The sequence below is a fragment of the Sinocyclocheilus grahami genome, unplaced genomic scaffold, assembly GCF_001515645.1.
Source record: "Sinocyclocheilus grahami isolate Dianchi unplaced genomic scaffold, SAMN03320097.WGS_v1.1 scaffold2066.1, whole genome shotgun sequence".
NCBI classification, from domain to species: Eukaryota; Metazoa; Chordata; class Actinopteri; order Cypriniformes; family Cyprinidae; genus Sinocyclocheilus; species Sinocyclocheilus grahami.
The window spans coordinates 69,912-85,773 of record NW_015507245.1 but is presented as its reverse complement, the minus strand read 5'-3'; the positions used below and the strand labels follow the sequence as shown (position 1 = coordinate 85,773).

The 15,862-nt window shown below is 37.5% G+C and overlaps 1 protein-coding gene across 1 annotated transcript in view; it reads left to right on the top strand.

The window, feature by feature from the left end:
- apbb1 (amyloid beta (A4) precursor protein-binding, family B, member 1 (Fe65)) overlaps window positions 1-15,862 on the top strand; it is a 45,753-nt gene that overhangs the window by 11,310 nt on the left and 18,581 nt on the right. The window contains exons 2-3 of the mRNA XM_016260365.1: window positions 6,032-6,379; window positions 7,429-7,882. Coding sequence (XP_016115851.1) covers window positions 6,032-6,379; window positions 7,429-7,882 — 802 coding nt within the window. The remainder of the gene's footprint in view (window positions 1-6,031; window positions 6,380-7,428; window positions 7,883-15,862) is intronic.

The window sequence follows — 15,862 nt, the reverse complement described above, 5'->3', positions numbered from 1 at the left end:
ATTATGGTATTATGGTATTTTTATGCTTTAGTAGAGTCAAAAACTTACATAGAGCACCTTTAACTAACATGAACAAACAATCATTTATAAGTTTATAAGGGGCCAAGCACCAAAGGTGCATAGGCATCTATTGTATCCACTGGAGTTCTTATTTTAGGGGCCAAGCATCGAAGGTGCGATGGCACCTATTGTATCTGTTAGAATTGTTATTATTAGGGGCCAAGCACCGAAGTAGGCACCAATTGTATCCATTGGTGTTCTTATTCTTCTTCGTCTGCTCTTAGGGTTAGGGTTGTCACAAAGCAAGAGTGATAAATAGGGGTGCTCCGATCAGGATTTTTGAGGCAGATCACCGATCGCGATCACAGAAAGCAGTATCTGCCAATACCGATTTTTTAAAGCCTTCTTGTTATAATTTATAACTATTTATAGTGATACTCCAATCAGGATTTTTAGACATTTATTCAGGGACTGAATTTCATTTTTGAAAATGGGGGGAATTCCCCTCTTAGGTGACTCTTGTGAGAGGGGAAGCAGCACGGACCATTAGTTTGATTTCAAATCCAAACATTGTCACTGAAAATGCTTTTTCAGGATTGCAATTCTTTTTTTTTTACACAGTACAGTAATACAATCTTTCACAGACATGTTTAAACACAATAAATATAAGCAACACATCATTCAATACTTTTTACTTTTGCATTTACTTCTAGATTTATATATTCAGTTGCTCAAGCAAGTGGCAAAACATTTAAACTACTTTTCTAACGTTATCACAAACATACTATTGACAGAAATAGTCAGCTCTACTGCCTTTTCTTTTGCATTTAAATCGTTATTACAAGCAGTCATGCGGTTCGTAAAGAACTTTGTTTTTCTACCTCCACAAGTGCCATCTATTATTGCCTTCATCTAAAAGTGCTCTTTCCCTTTAAACCTAGCCAAAAAGCCATATGTGTTGACTGTGAAACACAGTAGACTTTAGTAATATGCATTTATGGTGTAATTACTACATTTTCTTGTCAATCCATGTTTATATTTACTCCAAACAATGCGCTGTCACTTTAATTCAACGCTTTACCTCCACAAGTGCCATCTATTATTGCCTTCATCTAAAAGTGCTCTTTCCCTTTAAACCTAGCCAAAAAGCCATATGTGTTGACTGTGAAACACAGGAGACTTTAATAATATGCATTTATGGTGTAATTACTACATTTTCTTGTCAATCCATGTTTATATTTACTCCAGACAATGCGCTGTCACTTTAATTCAACGCTTGCAGCGCAGCAAAAATAGACTCGGTGCGGAAACATTCTCTGCACTGCTGCAGACGCAACACTTCTGGAACGCACTGCCGGACAGCAACAGTGTGCAGTGTTCACATTTATTAATCCGTTAACAAGAGCACGAGAGAAATACGCACCACGTATGCACTAGGGCTGTCAAAACGTTTTTCGAATATTCGTCGAATTTAAAATAAAAATCCACATTCGAATGCAAAAACATTGCACTTGAATTTTAGGTGTGAGTTAAGGAGGCAGCCTTATCAGCGGCTCAGGAGATGCGATGATGATGTAAGTGTCATTGCATTATGTTTTTGTTAACCTATCCAGTTGAAGCCACTAAATGCGACGCTGCTGCGTTGTTCATTAAAAATATTGCGGAAAAATAGAGCATTAATGTGGAGAAGATTTTGTTTACATCAAAACCAAAACCAAGCCGGTTTTGTTCTAGATGGACATCTATTACTGTTGCACTTGCGTCTCGCTCAAAAGAGAAAACCATGTAAACTTAATGCAAGTTTAACTTTGAAAAAAACATATATCGAGACTTTATGGCAGGTTTTCCTCCATCCCACTGCATCTCATGTTTTTAAATGAAAAATGTACTCTGTGATTGGCTTTGCGCCCTTTGTATGAAACTATGCATACATACATGATGCTGTTTTGTTTATAGTTGTTTAAGCTACTTAATTATAATTGGTTTATAAACATTATTTTAAACATTATGCACTTTTTTTCGCAGATAGCTGTTATCTTATGCTTTGAATGATGCGCCCTCTTGTGGCCTCAGGAGAGAAGCCAAAAGCTTTTCTTCACCCTATCTGAAATTATGCATTTTAAATTCGAATATAATTTGAATTTTGATAATATTTAAGTACAATATTCGAATTTAGTTTTTCAGCCATTTTGACAGCCCTAGTATGCACTGCAAACGGAGCAATGTGAACCTGGCAATTATGTGTGCGCGCTGCTTTAAATTCGAATATAATTTGAATTTTGATAATATTTAAGTACAATATTCGAATTTAGTTTTTCAGCCATTTTGACAGCCCTAGTATGCACTGCAAACGGAGCAATGTGAACCTGGCAATTATGTGTGCGCGCTGCAAGTGTGCATGAGCGTACTGTCTCCAGGAGAGCGCGCGGGTGCTGAATGGTTAAACACTGGCAAGAATTAAAAAGTAATGCAATTTATAAACTTTAGCGATGATGTGATAGGAAAGTGACAATTCCTATGTCATCTGTGCAGCGTGCAGCTCGCTTATAGACAGACGCAATGTGTGAAGCCATTTGCGTATTGATTCACTCGTGATTCACTCACGCTGTTTGTGAAATTACGTCTCACACAAGGTTTTCAAATTACTTAATAATGTGAAGGTAAGTACCCCTCACCTTCAGCATTATAATTATTTCACCCGCGCGGACAGAGACTGAGACGGTGATTCTGCCATGCCAATGTCGTGCCAATCCTCTCACGGCAGCGTCATCAGCTTGAGATCGGCCTTTTTAGAGACCGCTGATCAATAATCCCAACGTGATTATCGGCCGACAGTGATCGGTAGCCAATCAATCGGAGCTCCCCTAATTTCCATGTGCCGTTTTGAAGTACGTTCATTCTAGGGATGTTCATTTCGGTTATTTTTCCCAACCGATGCTCGTTAACCGATTATTAACCGGTAACCGACAAGATTATTTTAAATTAGAATTGAATTAATTTAGAAAGGATAAATGTCTGTGAACCGTTAAAAATACTAGCATTTGTTTCCCGGGGACTAATTTTACATGCGCAAAAAGCAGCAAACAACAGAACATGAGGATTCACATGGTCCTATCATATCACATCACGCGCCTGCAGCGCTTCTGCGAGCGGAGAAAAACATCATAAAGCTAGGATATATATATAAATAATATATTAATATAATAATAAATAGGCCTATATGAGAAATATATTTTTACTTTAATTAAGCAGCGCATTAGATTAGAACGGCGATTAACTTACCTGTAAAATAAGTTGTTTAAAACGTGCATTCTCCCGTTCAATTTCGAGCATTCAGTATTATAATCACACATGTCTTGTGGAGCGCTTTCAGAGTATGTATTTATTTGTCATTTGAACTGTTTGGAAATGTGGAAGTCCTTCAAAAATGTATTATCCTGTTGCGCCCTCTATAGGACCAGCGACTAGTTGACGTCAAGCTTAAAGCGTCATGGCAGAGCATTGAAGTCGACTAGTCGATTAGTCGGTGCAAACCCTAATGCGCATACACACTATAGTCTAGATTTCACGTAATGTATGCGTGCACTCTATAGGGGTGTTTTGAATGTTTTTTGCGAAATATTCGATAATGTCAAATCGCACATCGTTAAAACAACAATTACGATGTTATCGCACACAATATATATCGCAAACCTTTTTTTTTTTTTTTTAGGAAACTTGCTTTTTACAATGAAACTGAAATGTGACTTTTTTTTCATAAGACGTCTTCATTTCAAGCATTTGTGTGCTTTGATTGAAATGTTTCAAAATATTAAACAAATAACCATAAATAGATTGTTTCCATTGATTTTCTTTTGTTTAAAATCACAGATAAGAAATGCACTTTCATTTTTCATTACAAAAAAATATCTCACCTTTTAATAGTTGAGTACAAACCTTTAATGAACCTCATCTCTTTCGAAGCTACTTGACTTCATCATAAAAAAAAAAGTATCTCTCTTTATTTATTCCTTCTCTTTCTAGCTTGTACTTATTTGAACAATGTCTAAGAACTTGGTATTACAACCACTTCTTGTGTCTGTTTGCCTCTTTAAGAAGAATCGCTTTATGTATCCCCCAATTGTAAGTCGCTTTGGATAAAAGCGTCTGCTAAATGACTAAATGTAAATGTAAATAAAATAATCGTTCAATAATCGTAATCGAGGTAAAGTGTTCAATTTATCAAGGTTTTGCTTTTAGGTCATATTGCCCAGCCCTAATTCACAGCATAATCATCTCTCTTAAAATACTTCTAGGGTTATGATAATCAAAACAGTCCTGTACTACATCAAGCTTTGATCTCTGCAAACCAATCTATCACTTTAATGAAAATTATTTTCCCCCTCACTAATATCATTAGCTAGCTCCACACTGGAGAGCTGCTTTTTAACAGAAAATCAAGTTGTAATTCTAACTAAAAGCGACACTGACTCTGGTTTTTCATGTTTAAAGGGATAGTTCACCCAAAAATGAAAATTAGGCCCTATATCATTAATTACTCACCTTCGTTCATCTTCAGAACACAAATTAAGATATTTTTGATGAAATCTGAGAATGAATTTGGATGAAATCTGATGTCTGTGACATCAGTGGTTCAACTGTAATTTTATGAAGCTACAAGAATGCTTTTTGTGTGCAAAGAAAGTTAAAATAACAAATTTATTCAACAATTCTTATCCTCCACGTCACCCTAGGGTGCCATTTTGGAGAGTATCACGACGTATGCGCTTGAATGCTAGAAATGTTTTTGTAGCTTGATGCTAGAAATGTTTCAGGATCCACAAATGCACAGAAAGCCATTCACAAATGTACAGGAAGCAATCCTTAGATGTGAATAGTTAATATTGACATGTAAAATTATTAACCCCAATTGTAATGGCCAGGATTATCTTGGGCCCTATTTTAACGATCTAAGCGCTTGGTCTAAAGCGCACGGCGCATGTGCACTTAGGGTGTGTCCGAATCCACTATAGTTTAACAATGGGAAAAACTGTCTGCGTGCATGGCACATGGTCTAAAAGGGTTGTCCCTAATCTCTTCATGAGTAATGGGTGTGTTTTGGGCATAACGTGCAATAAACCAATCTCAGAGTCTCATCTCCCATTCCCTTTAAGAGCCAGTTGCGCTCGCACCATGGCGGATTCACTATTTACACGGTGGAATTTGCAAGCACAAAGACAGAATGCATCTCCAGAGAGGAAACGGAGCTGCTAATGTGCGAGCGAATAGGTAGCCTAATTCTGGTATATGCAATGACTATCCATTATGACATGTAGGCGTTTTTATATTTATGTAGCCTACACAATAATAATCTTTTAGATTGTAATCCTTTTTTTTTATATATATATATTTAGCATGTTTGTGTGCTGCTGCACCCTGTGTGTGTGCGGTTTGCTATAGCCCCAGGGCCCTATGTGTTCTTAATCTGGGCCTGATGACATGTAGGCGTTTTTATATTTATGTAGCCTACACAATAATAATCTTTTAGATTGTAATCCTTTTTTTTATATATATATATTTGGCATGTTTGTGTGCTGCTGCACCCTGTGTGTGTAATAAGCAGAGTGTACGCATGTTGTGGACCCGCCTATAGGCACATATTACTGACGCTCTCTCTAAATAAAAAATTTTATATAACATACTGCGCCATTGACTTTAGACCAGGTTTTAGTTGGTCAATGGCGCAGTTTATTTCAGTTGCCTCAAAATAGCAATGCACCAGCAATGCGCCTGAACACACCTCGTTTTCAGACCAGCATTCCCATAGGCGCACAAATGCATTTGCTATTAAAACAACGTGGCACAGGACGTGAAAATTACAACTGCGTCGGGCTGAAACTAGCAAAAAACACTTGTTGCGCTTGGCGTCGCATTGCGCCAGGGGTATGATAGGGCCCCATGTTTATGACAGTGAGTTTGTGTTTGTGTGTGAGATATCATATTTTTAATGCTGTTACAGTGTGTGATTTCTAAATGTGCATGTATGTTACAGCTCTGTGCCATGTCTGTGAAGAGCCCATCAGACCTGCTCAATGAAAACACGTACATCCCACCTTCCCTGGACCTTGACCACCTCTGCTTATCACATGAAAGAAAGTTGGGCCTGACAGAGACTCGTGGGTCAAATCCTTTCTCTCTGAAGAGTCAACTTAATTACGGCAGCACAAACTCTATCCAGCTCCTCAAAGGCATTAACACTGGACTAGATGATGATGATGATGATGATGATGATGTATCCCTCCGGCACCAGGAAGATGAATGGAGCAGAAATCAGGAGAATGAGCACAGTCTTCCAGGCTCCGAGAGCAATGCCAAGTGGATGAAGGAAGATCAGAATCAAATATGCAAGTTAGCAGAGCAGCAGCAGCAGCAAGACCAGAATCTTAACCTGGTTGAAAACAAGAATGAATCCACTGACAGAAACCCAAACCAGAACTCACAGCGGCGCCATGAAGAGAAGAACAAGACCCTGAAAGCGCTCTGCTCTGACCTGCACAGTTGGGCAGCTGATGAACCTCTTCTGATTTACTCTTCTATCACTCTGATGGAGAATAATCAAGAAAACCAAGAGCAGACGAGAGACGAGGAAGTAGAAAGAGAGAAAGAGGAAAATTTAAATCCCAGTGGAGGCGAGAACACCGATTCTTCTGAGATTCAGAAGAAAGGAGGTGAAGGTGGCAGCAGAAATGCTTGTTTGCTGTTCAGTAAGAATGGCATTCCCAGCGACGAGGACTCCAGCTGCATGTCGCTGTCACAGGGAAGCACTGCAAGCAGCACCCCAGATGGAGAGCCAGGTAGGTCACGCAACATGGCAGGTGATAACAAAAAAATTGCAAGACCCTGTTTACACTCAATGGGCCTCATTCATGAAACTTGTGTAAATGTTGAGTAAATTCGGAGTAATTTGCACGTAAAACAGACCTTCCTGAAAACTCTTATCCGGATTCACAAATGCTTCGTAAATGTCCGATTTGATAGTTAAACATGTGTATGTTAATGAATTCCATTAATTCGTAAATAGGATGCTCGTGCAAGCTCATTCACAATTAGTATAACCCCCGCCTATGAATTAGAGCTACGCAAATTGCGTGTCCAGGAACGCAGTGGAATATTCTGGTCTACTTTGAGGTTTGGCTCCAGTATATTGCATAAATGCAAAAAAAAGACTAATAGGCCATGTGCCTAACAATAAATATTCAATAACGTGTGCCCACCTAAGAGTTTTTAAACAGTTGAAAAAATTCCAGGCGCTCTTCTTAAAACGACCAGATGGTGGCGCTTGAGAATGCTTTGGTGGCACAGCGTTTTTCCAGCTGAGATGCTTTAGTTGCTATGATTTGGAATATCCATGGCGCCAAAGTATTACTATCTCATTTGTAAGAATTGTACATATGCAAGTTAGCAGAGCAGCAGCAGCAGCAAGACCAGAATCTTAACCTGGTTGAAAACAAGAATGAATCCACTGACAGAAACCCAAACCAGAACTCACAGCGGCGCCATGAAGAGAAGAACAAGACCCTGAAAGCGCTCTGCTCTGACCTGCACAGTTGGGCAGCTGATGAACCTCTTCTGATTTACTCTTCTATCACTCTGATGGAGAATAATCAAGAAAACCAAGAGCAGACGAGAGACGAGGAAGTAGAAAGAGAGAAAGAGGAAAATTTAAATCCCAGTGGAGGCGAGAACACCGATTCTTCTGAGATTCAGAAGAAAGGAGGTGAAGGTGGCAGCAGAAATGCTTGTTTGCTGTTCAGTAAGAATGGCATTCCCAGCGACGAGGACTCCAGCTGCATGTCGCTGTCACAGGGAAGCACTGCAAGCAGCACCCCAGATGGAGAGCCAGGTAGGTCACGCAACATGGCAGGTGATAACAAAAAAATTGCAAGACCCTGTTTACACTCAATGGGCCTCATTCATGAAACTTGTGTAAATGTTGAGTAAATTCGGAGTAATTTGCACGTAAAACAGACCTTCCTGAAAACTCTTATCCGGATTCACAAATGCTTTGTAAATGTCCGATTTGATAGTTAAACGTGTATGTTAATGAATTCCATTAATTCGTAAATAGGATGCTCGTGCAAGCTCATTCACAATTAGTATAATCCCCGCCTATGAATTACAGCTACGCAAATTGCGTGTCCAGGAACGCAGTGGAATATTCTGGTCTACTTTGAGGTTTGGCTCCAGTATATTGCATAAATGCAAAAAAAAGACTAATAGGCCATGTGCCTAACAATAAATATTCAATAACGTGTGCCCACCTAAGAGTTTTTAAACAGTTGAAAAAATTCCAGGCGCTCTTCTTAAAACGACCAGATGGTGGCGCTTGAGAATGCTTTGGTGGCACAGCGTTTTTCCAGCTGAGATGCTTTAGTTGCTATGATTTGGAATATCCATGGCGCCAAAGTATTACTATCTCATTTGTAAGAATTGTACTAAATATAAAAAAGCAGTAACCAGTTATACTTCTCCATTGTTGTAGGCAGTCATTGTACAAGTAGGATGTATTTGTCTGACCTGCCCTCTATTTACGGCTGGGTAAATAGTGACAGTGACGAGCACTGCGTTTTACTGTTATCAACTCAGCTGCGAAAAAATAATAAAAAACTTTACGGTAAGGGTACATGAATTCATGCATGAATTATGCCTTCATGTATTAATATCTCATGAATTATCAGGAACTAAGACGAGTTCAAAGTCTTTCATTCATGACATCAAGGATGAACAACACTTTAATTAAGACATTAACTTAGATGGATACATCATCATGATTTATTATGCATGATCATGATGTTTTCTTTGTTCACAAAAAAAAAAGAAAGAAAAGGTCTTTACTATCTACTTTGGATAAATCTATGCTTATGGTACATGAATCATCTTGAATTTGTGCATAAAAATAGCATTATTTTGTGCAGGTAAGACTACTTGAATTATTAAAGGAATATACAAAAATCTGCATTACCTCATGCATGCATACAGGCTACAACAGTTTATCAATTAATGTGAGAAGTAATGTTTTTCATTAATTATGATCTGAGTTATCAAGCATGTTCATATATTCTTCATAGTAGCCTGCAGATAAATGGACAGACCCCAACATTGGCCAATCACAGCACATAGCATGTGAATTCTGTTGACATCCAAATACAGTAGTCATCATTAACTAAGCATTAGTTTCTTATGACTTCATCATGTGTGTGGCCCCTCAGCTAAAGTGGTGACTTGGTCCTTTGAAATACTGAAAACCAGTATGTTAATAATGATGGCATAATTGTGAAATGACATGAATATGAACATGAAAATTTAAACTTTTGCACACAATGTACACAAAACACCGAATTACTTTGATCATAACTTTCTGCTTTATTCTTAAACAGTATAACCCAGTTAAATCAACAGCAATGCCTGGGAAGAGCTGAGAAGGAATTCAGTACATATACCATGAACTTGCAACGTGATCTCATGATAATTCATATGTATTTGACGTAAAATGTGGTTCTACAAAACATACATTTACTTACATTTTCACAGGCACTAAAACATACAATACTGACATATTGACGACGCCTAAAAATAAATCCTTATGAAAATTTAAATTGCTGTATTAATTTTATTATTATTGTATTCAGTTGTCATATTAATGGCTTTGTGTTTTCAGTTGCATTATTAAATTGTTTAATCGTTTACTTAAAGGGATAGTTCAAACCAAAAATGAAAATTTTATGTTTATCTGCTTACCCCCAGGGCTTCCAAGATGTAGGTGACTTTGTTTCTTCAGTAGAACACAAATGATGATTTTTAACTCCAACCGTTGCGGTCTATCAGTCGTATAATGCATGGCAATGGTAACAAAATCTAAGAGAGTAAAAAAAACATTCACAGACAAATCCAAATTAAACCCTGTGGCTCGTGACGACACATTGATGTCCTAACACACGAAACGATCAGTTTGTGCAAGAAACCGAACAGTATTTATATAATGTTTTACCTCTAATACACCACTATGTCCAACTGCTTTGGGCGCGCGCACGGCATCCGGTGCGTGAAGTGTGTACGTGCTCTGGATACATTTTCATGAATTTGAAAGTTTACGTCAGAACGGCTTTACGAACGATTTACATACAAATTCGTTCTGCTTGTGTTTCATGAATGAGGCCCATTGTCATCTTGAGTAATCTGTTACAAACCAGGATTTTTGCAGTTTTTATGAAGGTAAATTAAAGACGAGATCAAGTAAAGAAAATTTGAGGAATAAATTGAAGTAGGGATGCGCGTCGTATAATGCATGGCAATGGTAACAAAATCTAAGAGAGTAAAAAAAACATTCACAGACAAATCCAAATTAAACCCTGTGGCTCGTGACGACACATTGATGTCCTAACACACGAAACGATCAGTTTGTGCAAGAAACCGAACAGTATTTATATAATGTTTTACCTCTAATACACCACTATGTCCAACTGCTTTGGGCGCGCGCACGGCATCCGGTGCGTGAAGTGTGTACGTGCTCTGGATACATTTTCATGAATTTGAAAGTTTACGTCAGAACGGCTTTACGAACGATTTACACACAAATTCGTTCTGCTTGTGTTTCATGAATGAGGCCCATTGTCATCTTGAGTAATCTGTTACAAACCAGGATTTTTGCAGTTTTTATGAAGGTAAATTAAAGACGAGATCAAGTAAAGAAAATTTGAGGAATAAATTGAAGTAGGGATGATTATGAATATTAGATTTTTGTCGATATCCGATGTGCCAATATTTTGCAAATCATTTTGGCTGATAGCAAAAGCCGATACCGATATTTGCTTTTGTTTTGAAACAACACAGAGTCTCTCCTGTGTATAAATTTTAGACAAATTATTTTTAACAAAAATAAAACTTATTTGTTAGAACAAATGAACATTATTAAATTTCTTTTTTAACGAGAGTGCATTGAAAGCTTTGAAAATAACTATTGATGATAAAGGCAAGCTCTGCATTTTTTAAAGATGCAGTTGAAACCTTAACATTTTATTTGTGGATTTAACATCAATAGATGGTCTAAAGCAAAAAAAACTAAAAATTCTAAAAATCTTTTAGAGCTCCTTGTATTCAAGTTTTATAATATAAAAAGTTTCATATTAATGAATAAATCTGTAGCTAGATTCAATTATTTCATTTACAAGTGTCATGTTTGTGATTTTTTAAAAATGTTTTATTCAAGTAAGCTATAGAGTTTGACCTTTAAATTAAAACATACTCGTGAATTTTGACACCAACTGGAGTCTGCCATTGCTGCATGCGCTTGTAAATGTTAACTCTTTTCACACACCAGGGGCCTAGTGTATAAACGTTGCAAAATGGGCATGGAAATGTGTGTACGCAATTTTCCACGCACATATCGGGATTTATAAAAAATAAACTAGGCATATAGGTGTGCACCATATGGAAATTATTATCTAGAAATTACAACATTTGTATATGAATTTAAACAGAAATATTTGCAGTGGATGTGCTGCTTTCGAACAATTTTCCTGTGGTATGAGATTTAATGTTTTAATCACAGCGAGGATTGCTTGGTGCATGACAATTCCGCTTTAAATTGTGTTCTAAATAGCAAAACTCATGTTCTGAGAAAATACTTAATATAGTCCGAATCTCATATTTTCCTAACGTATTCCAACTCTTAACTGCGTTAAACATGGTGTCACGTGGATGGAATATGCATGGAAATCATATGCAGATGATGTTATGCATATTATAACTAGGCGTTGTAAGGCTCCATAAATGGCTATTTCGGGGAGGAGACGGGGTGGAGGTTCACGTACGCACAATCTTCCGCTGACTAGGTATTATAAAGGGTATTTTGCGCAGGTTCTGGCGTATGCATGGCTTTATAAATCTTAAAACTGTAGCTTTTGTGCGTACGCACACATTTAGGATGAAATCTACGTAAAGTTTTATACATGAGGCCCCAGACGCATCATTCTGTACATACTTTCTCAAATTAAATGAGGTGATCCAAAACAGTCAATCTAATCACCATTCAGCCCAAGGTTAATTTAAAGAATGACCACACTGGTGACGTGATCTTACCGCTAACACACCCTGAGCACATGTGAGCTATTCGTCTTACCGGCAAGACATATTGGCATAATTTTTTTCAAATTGGCTGATGCCGATGTTTACGTTTTTAAGCCTTTATCAACTGATTTTGATAACGTTCCTATAATATTGCGCATCCCTAATTTGAAGGCAACATAATATCTCAATATGTTCTCTTAATGTAAATGTCTATGAATTTCACAATGAGTTGTACTAGTAACACTTCAAAGTTTGACTACACAATTTGCAAGAGATACTTTTTAATATAAAAAAATCTTAAGGCTCAAATAGCTCAGCTCCCAACCTCTTAGGGCTGTCAAAATGGCTGAAAAACTAAATTCGAATTTTTTATTTAAATATTATCAATATTAAAAGGCATAATTTCAGTTAAGGGGGGGGAAAAGCATTTGGCTTCTATCCTAAGGCCAAAAGCGGGCGCATCGAGCAAAATATTATGCACATTTCTTCAAAGCATAATAAAATAACACGACTATCTTTGAAAAAAGTGCATAATGTTTATAAACAATAATTAATAAAGTTGCTTAAAAAATTAGAATCAAAACAGCATCATGTATGTATGTATAGTTTAATACAAAGGACCGAAAACCAATCACAAAGAGTACTTTCTTCATTTAAAAACTTGAGATGCAGTGGGATGGGGAAAAACTGCCATAAAGTCTTGATACATGTTTTTTAAAAGTTGAACTTACATTAATTTTACATAGCTTTCTAAACATGCGGCTCTCTTGTGCGAGATGCGAGTGCAGCGGTGATAGATGTCCCTCTAGAAAATGCGATAAATATGCATTCTGTGTGAACGGCTTGGTTTTAGTTGATGTAAACAACATCTTGCCCGCATTGATTGTTCTCTTTTTCTGCAATGTATTTTGAATGAACAACGTAGCAGTGGATTCAACTGGACAGGCGAACAAAAGCATTAAAATGCAATGACACTTGCATCTCAGGTTTTAGTTGATGTAAACAACATCTTGCCCGCATTGATTGTTCTCTTTTTCTGCAATATTTTGAATGAACAACGTAGCAGTGGATTCAACTGGACAGGCGAACAAAAGCATTAAAATGCAATGACACTTGCATCTCGTGCGCCACTGATAAGGCTGCCTCCTTAATTCACACCTAAAATTCGAATGCAACGTTTTTGCATTTGAATGTGGATTTTTATTTTAAATTCGACGAATATTCGAAATTCTAATATTTTTTGACAGCCCTACAACCTCTAGAATATTAAAATAACTTTTACTGTACCTTTTGATCACACTGTAAAAATCACACAGCATTTTTGTCATGTTTTCCAGGGCAAATATCTAAAGGTTCTCAAAGATGTATGTATAGTTTAATACAAAGGACCGAAAACCAATCACAAAGAGTACTTTCTTCATTTAAAAACTTGAGATGCAGTGGGATGGGGAAAAACTGCCATAAAGTCTTGATACATGTTTTTTAAAAGTTGAACTTACATTAATTTTACATAGCTTTCTAAACATGCGGCTCTCTTGTGCGAGATGCGAGTGCAGCGGTGATAGATGTCCCTCTAGAAAATGCGATAAATATGCATTCTGTGTGAACGGCTTGGTTTTAGTTGATGTAAACAACATCTTGCCCGCATTGATTGTTCTCTTTTTCTGCAATGTATTTTGAATGAACAACGTAGCAGTGGATTCAACTGGACAGGCGAACAAAAGCATTAAAATGCAATGACACTTGCATCTCATGCGCCACTGATAAGGCTGCCTCCTTAATTCACACCTAAAATTCGAATGCAACGTTTTTGCATTTGAATGTGGATTTTTATTTTAAATTCGACGAATATTCGAAATTCTAATATTTTTTGACAGCCCTACAACCTCTAGAATATTAAAATAACTTTTACTGTACCTTTTGATCACACTGTAAAAAAAGTTATTTCACAGCATTTTTGTCATGTTTTCCAGGGCAAATATCTAAAGGTTCTCAAAGAGCAGGTCATATGGTATTTTAAAGTGTCCTAATATTGTGTTGGAGTCCACTACAACAGGTTTAAATGAATCTAAGGTCAGAAAACATTGTAATTTTCTCAGAAAATACATTTAATATTAGAGTCATTTGCCAATGATTTCAAAACGATTCGTTCTAAGCAAGTTCGGAGCAAACCCCTCCCTTCCATAAGCCTACTCTGCTCTGATTGGTAAGCTGGCCAAGCCTGTTGTGATTGGCTCAGAGAGGAGTCCTTGAGCAAGTTAGCAAGCGATACCATTGACAAAGCACCTTTACATAAAACAATAATGTAGTGCTCCAATCCGTTCTTAAAATAATGACATAAGATACAAAAACACTTGTGCAAGGGAATCGTGCCCACAGCTAAAGTTTAGCTGCTAAACTGTGAACACTTAAAGGGGTCATATGATGTTGCTAAAAATAACATTATTTTGTGTATTTGGTGTAATGAAATGTGTATATGCAGTTTAAGGTTAAAACAACACATTATTTTCCACATACTGTACATTATTGTTTCTCCTCTATGCTCCGCCTTTCTGAAACGCATCGATTTTTACAAAGCTCATCGGTCTGAAAAGCGAGGTGTCCTGTGATTGGCCAGCTATCCAGTGCGTTGTGATTGGCCGAATACCTCAAGCGTGTGACGGAAATGTTACGCCCCTTACCAAATTGTGATGCCATGTCCCGGCCGGAGTGGCGAGATAAAAACATTAAAACCCATTATAAACGAGGCATTTGTTGCTTCCAGTGGGGACATAATTACAGATTATAATGACTTTTACTGTATTTTTACGCATTGCATCGCGCCGCGTAAACATAAAACCATAAAAAACAAATGCGGATTTGTGATCAGAGAAATGACAAACAACAAGCGCTACTCTACTGCCCAAAACTCGCGTTTCAATCGTCAGTGGCAAATTCTTTAAAGGGGTCCTGTTATGCTTTTTCACTTTTTTTCATTTTAGTCAGTGTGTAGTGTGTATGTTTGGGCATAAAAAAGATCTAGAAAGTTACAAATCTCAAAGTCCACTCCAAAGGGATATATTTCGTTTTTAAAAAATCCCTTTTCAAGAACTACAATGAACGGCTCGTTTGGACTACAGAGTTGGTTTCCGGGCTTTGTGATATCACAAAGCGGCTCATTAGAATATCATTAAAAATAATTCCCGCCTACAGAAATTTTAATGGTTGGGGGGTGGGGAGGGGCGAGGTTGTGGTCAGTGCCTGACGGATTCGCCAAAAAGCTTTTGTTGAAAGACGGAGCAAGGGGCGTGGCAGTACTGAAACACTGTCTAAGCTGTTCGCCAATCACAACGCACTGGGACAGCTAACCAATCACAACACATTTTGTTTTTCGGAAGGCAGACCTTCATCAAAGCCGGAAATAATCGAGCTGTTTGTGCCAGGCTGGGGAGAAAGGTATTTTAATAATGTAAATTATGTGAAAAATAATGTATATAAATAATATATATAAATAATTTTCGAACCACCAAGCATGAGAGCATGTTCTGGTACACCCGCAAAACAAAATCAAGACTTTGTCAAAGAGCATAATAGGACCCCTTTAATATAAAAAACATACTTACAGTCTGTGAGTCAGAACAGCTGGCATTGTAGTCTACTCTCCCAGGATCAGGAAACAGTCCTCCATAAAATGTGCTGCACACATCTGAATATTTGGGTTGAAGTGTTCTGGAACAGTGTTTTAAATACAACTTAACCACTGATTTCTAGTCGTGTC